Genomic DNA, 5,371 nt, shown 5'->3' on the forward strand with positions numbered 1-5,371 from the left:
CGCTGTGTATAAATTCTGCTGTTGCAGAAGCCCGGATGTTATTAAAGTTTGATGAAAGAAACAATTCTGTCTGATGCAAAATTCAATTCAAACCACAACTCGATGTGTGATTCAATGGAAGTCCCAGACATACGCGACGACCGCGACACCTTTCGTTTTTCAACCAATGCTCAGTTTATGACGTGAAACGTGTAAGGCTACAAAATGATTTGCACAGTTGTCAATTGCATTCTTGACGTCACAAAAGCAAGACATGTGACGTAAGAAATGCTAATCAACAACAGGAATCTCAGGGTTGACCACGAGGTCGCCTTCTTTTCGCGTCTCGAAGCAAACAAACAAGAAACTGAAAGAGAACGGAAAGAACTGGCAGTATCTGATAAGAACAGATTGTTGTGGTTGAGGGCGACAGATATTGGAGGTTGAACGATGGTGAGATAGCAAAAGTTTAAGGGACGTCAGATAGCAAAAGTTGAGGGAGGTGAGATGGCAAAAGTTGAGGGAAGTGAGATGGCAAAAGTTGAGGGAAGTGAGATGGCAAAAGTTGAGGGAGGTGAAATAGCAAAGAGCTGCAGCTTTGCAGGAATTATTTACTCTTGGCTCATTTATATTTGTTGAGGAAATTTTTGTTTTACTGAAATTATAAGTTTATTTTTGTCGCATTGGCTGTTGCTTTGTTAAGAATAGAAAGTTGCTTGGCTCAGTTTATTCTTTATGCTGGTCGTTCAAGGGATTGTGAGTTTTAAGGTCATTTTGTTGTAGCCTACTTTTGAGACAATCTACTTTGCTTTCTTTTCTAAATAGGAGCCTGAGCGGTTGCAGTAGGCAGCTAGTGCTTTGGTGTCGAAACGAAAATAAACTATTTTAACTTAGTCATGAAAGGTGGTTTGAAAAGAAAAAATATTTATTCAATAAATTGCTTAAAACAAAGAGAACGAAATTGCATTCATACAAAAAATTCTTTTATCATGAATTTGCTTCAAATTATGTTTCTTTCATCAAGGAACGTTTTGCTATTTCAGCGAAATAAAATTGACGTTGTTCAAAGTTGTTGACGTAATTATTCAGAATAATGTCCAAAAGCCATCTTCACCTCAAGAATGTTTTCAATAAGGAAAAGACATTTCGTCCGAAAAAGAATTTTGAGCCAGGAACTTCAAAGTTCGATTTGCACAAGAAAGCCCAAGCAAGTTTACGATCAGGTAGAGAGAAACAAAGTTATGTCAAGATTGAATGTGGGACTTTTTACCCTCGAAAAGCCTCTAATAGGTTAAATCCTGGTAATTTCGCATACTTGTAGAGGCTTTGAACCACTGACGCAGGCCCGGTCACCGAGATTGTTATATTAAAGTTTATGTTGAAGTGTTGTTGCATGTAAATAATTCCATTCACTGGTGGTAGCTGAATGGATAGCGCTGTTCTTGGACTGAGTTGATCGAAACTCTCCGCACTTGGTTGGACTTTTTGTTTGCAGAGTGAATTGCTTATTCACTGAACTGCTATTTGAAATTGCTTCTCGCGTCAAACTACCTCAGTATGAAACTTTTTTTTATTTCGCAATCAAGAGTTAGTTTATCCAAAAGTGCAACTATGAAAGAAAAAAATATTTGGAAGTGCTATTAGCAGGAGAGGTACAAAAAAGGGAGATGAGATTGAATTCTCCAAAAAATTAATTTTTGTCTTAAAATTTTTTGAAACTTTGGAATTCCAACCATCCTTTCTGCTTTTTTATCGAAGGCTTGGATCTGAAGGCGATCGTACTTCTTCCTCCCGGTGAGGACATGAACGACTGGATTGCTGTCCATGTTGTGGACTTCTTCAATAGAATCAATCTCATCTACGGAACAGTGTCCGACTTTTGTACCAAAGAGGTGAGAAATTCTATGAAGTTGCTTTGCTAAGCATAAATTTTATTCAAGTGAAAGTAATCAGCAAGTAAAAATAAAAACTTAAATCTTTTGTTGACAAGCTTGTTTATTAATTGTTTTGTTATTTTATGTATTGTTAACTTTAACAAACATCATTTCCATATTATTAACTTTATTTTCTCGCAAGCACCTAAAATACTTTTCATCAAATTACATTTAGCAATTTTATACAAATCACTGCAGAAATGCTTGGCGACATTTATAGAAATGACTTCATGACTGTTTGGAGTCATGCTCTCAAAATTGCAACCTTTGTTTACTGTTCCAAGTATCCACTTCATGCATGCATTATGATGTCATAGTGCTGTTCCCTCTTTAAGCTGAAGCCGGCCATCATTGAGACAATCGTCATCGCTGCCATTATGAATAAGTGTCAGATAGATGAGGCGCGTTTCCTGCTCGCAATCGAGAAGTCATATTTGTATATTGTGTTGTCAATGGCTCTCAAGATTGTCACGAGCTGTCGCGCGGAGACGAATGTCACTTCTATCATCTTGTAACAACAGAGCGTGCAGTTGCAATGTAATTTAAACATTAAAACTTGCAAACGGCTTTGACTGTTTCCTCATGTCTTTCAGTCGTGCCCGGTGATGTCTGGGGGAGCGAAGTACGAGTACAGATGGCAGGACTGCGGGAAGTATAGAAAACCAACTCTACTTTCCGCCTCTGACTATATAGAGGAACTCATGCGTTGGATCGAACGAATTGTCAACAATGAAGCGATATTTCCAACTAAAGTCGGTGAGTCAGACAATCGGCTTGAAGAGCATGCTAAGTGTGAGGCATTTGTTGGGAGATCTTGGCCGCATCATCATGGACACAAATTGGTGTGGCATAATCTCGCAATGTTATTAGGGTTTCGTATTTGCACTTCTCATCATTCACATGAAGTAGCCACCGCCAAATCTGCGTTTAATTGTCGCTACCACTCAAGCATTGCCGACCTGCTGTCCTTCGATACTCATGATTACGCAATATTGTATGCGCAGCTTGAGAAGGTTTTCAAGCCAACAATTTCGGCGCCGTTTTAAGTCACTCACCAAATATGGGAATTTTTATAATTGGTCAGTGGGTTGTTGGAAGATAAAAGTCGCAAAGCGTTTAAATAACATAATATGGATGAACAAAGTTTTTCCGTTCAACGGAGCCGTTTCAATTGTTAGCTCATAAATACGTTTTCTTCTCAGGAACGCCTTTTCCAAAGACATTCTTTAGAAGTTGCAAAAAGATCCTGACCAGACTCCATCGCGTCTTTGTCCACGTCTACATCCATCACTTCGACAGAGTCCACGTAAGATCACTGCGGCTCCTTGTCGCGCCCTTTGTGACGACACAATGGTCATTTATATGCAGATGACGTGAAGGCTTGTTTTGAACATTATGTCATAGAACAGTTTTTGTAACGTAAATACAAAATATGTTGTGACTGAACAATCTTCTCTAGAAAATGGATTTACTATCACAAACAGTTCTTTTCAACCGCAAACAACAAGTTGTTGAAGAATAATTACAACAACACAACTTCAAGATTCTTAGGACATCTTGATTTGCGTGAATCAGTTTGCCGAGCCTCCAACCTCCCCCAAAGCAAGCGACAACGATCTCAAGAATATATGATAGCTGCTTATTGGATCTTGTATTGCAAACTGTTTCAGAAATAAAAAAAATGCTTTTATTTCAGACTTGAACTTGCACCAGGGTAACGGATATTTATGTTGAATAGAAATGACTTCAATCTTGTTTTTCAGAGCATGGGAGCTGAAGCGCACATCAACGCCTGCTACAAACATTTCTTCTACTTTGTCAAGTATTACGCACTCGTGGACAAACGGGAGTTGGAACCACTGGTGAGATTCCATTGTGTGCTCTTTGCATGTGATTCAGTGGTTGCTTGAACCTAAACCTGTTGGAGAAATTCGTGTATTTATTTTATTCCGAGGATAGTTCGATGCTTCGTTGATTGGTTACGGCTACAAAGCATTCCACACACCTCAGATCCAATCATGGAAATTGTGACTTCCCCTCAGGAAACCAACCAAGATCACCTGGTTACCAATGACCTCGTCGCGTGATACTAAGCGTGCAAACATCATCAAGTCTGTTACGTCAAACTGCCATTCTGACAACTAGTTAGGTTAAGATTTTGATTGATCAAATACCGGATATGAGTCATTATACAAACGTCCTAATAATAGATTTGTTAATTAATATTCTTGTTGTCACATTCATAATTTAATCGTTTATTACGAACCACGATTAGTCGATTATGTCATCACAATTTAATGTGGTAATTAAGATACTGGCTTGAAATGATTCGGATATAAAGCCAATGGTGCAAAATTTACGATGTGTTACCGCTACTTACCGACTTCGTCTGGTTTTGATCTCATTTAGGCTTGGCATGTCCCTGTCTCAACATCTTTGCTGTAGCCTACAAAAGAATTTGTGACAATTACTGTTATTTGCTTATCAAAATATGCAATTGCAGAAAGATATGCAGGCGACCATCTGCTCTTAACCATGATAACCATATGCTCCAAACTATGGCAACCATCTGCTCCAAACCATGGCGACCATCTGTTCCTAACCATGGCGACCATCTGTCCCTAACCATGGTGACCATCTGTTCCCAACCATGGGGACCATCTGCTCCTAACTATGGCGACCTTCTGCTCCTATGGCAACCATGTTCCTAACCATGACGGCCATCTGCTCTGAACTATGGCGACAATATGTTCCAAACTATGGCAACCCCATCTGCTCCGAACCATGGCAACCATCTGTTCCTAACTATGGCAACCATCTACTCCGAACCATGGCGACCATCTGTTCCTAACTATGGCAACCATCTGCTCCGAACCATGGCAACCATCTGCTCTAAACTCTGACAATCACTTTCTTCTTTTGCCTAGTTGGTTCCAATACTGAATTTTTTTTTTTAAATACTTTGCAATTTTAAGTTGTAATTATATTATTTAAATGTCACTCACTGTGCAAGATGTTCTTAGAATGCATTTTGTCACCTCTTCTCATAATTTACCTGCAACAATGGCACAATTACGTGTCGCTTCCAATATTTTTGCAATGTCAATTTCGTAAAGTTCTTGGTTTTGTGTAGATATTTACGCATGTGTTCTTTCCTGCTGTTTTCACTGAAGGTGTACAATAAAGTACCAGCAATATATGCAATGATAAAGTGGAAACACAATGCACTCACTGTGACTCACATCTAGATGGTGTGGACGCTCTTTCGGTACAAATCGTTTCCTGTTGTTTTGTGGTGTTTCCAAACAAGCAACGCTGGTTCAACGACGCTTAAAAGCAAGTTCCAGGATTTTGAAAAAAACACTAAATATCATTCTTATGAATACAACGATTGACAATTTTGCCTCTCCATGCACAATCCAGTTGAAGATTTAGATTTATCATCATCTAAATTCAGT

At 38.9% G+C, this 5,371-nt stretch overlaps 1 protein-coding gene across 1 annotated transcript; it reads left to right on the plus strand.

Moving 5' to 3' along the window:
• Positions 1–1,072: 1,072 nt before the first annotated feature.
• Positions 1,073–5,083, plus strand: LOC145770281 (MOB kinase activator 3A-like). The gene is made up of 6 exons (XM_082581879.1): positions 1,073–1,202; positions 1,738–1,871; positions 2,507–2,669; positions 3,116–3,219; positions 3,677–3,775; positions 4,417–5,083. The coding sequence occupies exons 1-6, from the start codon at positions 1,073–1,075 to the stop codon at positions 4,444–4,446; spliced, it is 660 nt and encodes a 219-aa protein (XP_082438005.1). The 3' UTR covers positions 4,447–5,083.
• Positions 5,084–5,371: the final 288 nt, after the last annotated feature.

This window comes from Aplidium turbinatum, chromosome 5 (genome assembly GCF_918807975.1).
Source record: "Aplidium turbinatum chromosome 5, kaAplTurb1.1, whole genome shotgun sequence".
NCBI lineage: Eukaryota > Metazoa > Chordata > Ascidiacea > Aplousobranchia > Polyclinidae > Aplidium > Aplidium turbinatum.

Excerpts from the sequence above, each read along its gene's own strand:
- LOC145770281 (XM_082581879.1), top strand. The coding sequence starts at position 1,073 with ATGTCCAAAAGCCATCTTCACCTCAAGAATGTTTTCAATAAGGAAAAG. Across the intron at positions 1,203-1,737 it reads CCAAGCAAGTTTACGATCAG|GCTTGGATCTGAAGGCGATC; the intron begins GTAGAGAGAAAC and ends TTTTTATCGAAG. Across the intron at positions 2,670-3,115 it reads GATATTTCCAACTAAAGTCG|GAACGCCTTTTCCAAAGACA; the intron begins GTGAGTCAGACA and ends TTTTCTTCTCAG.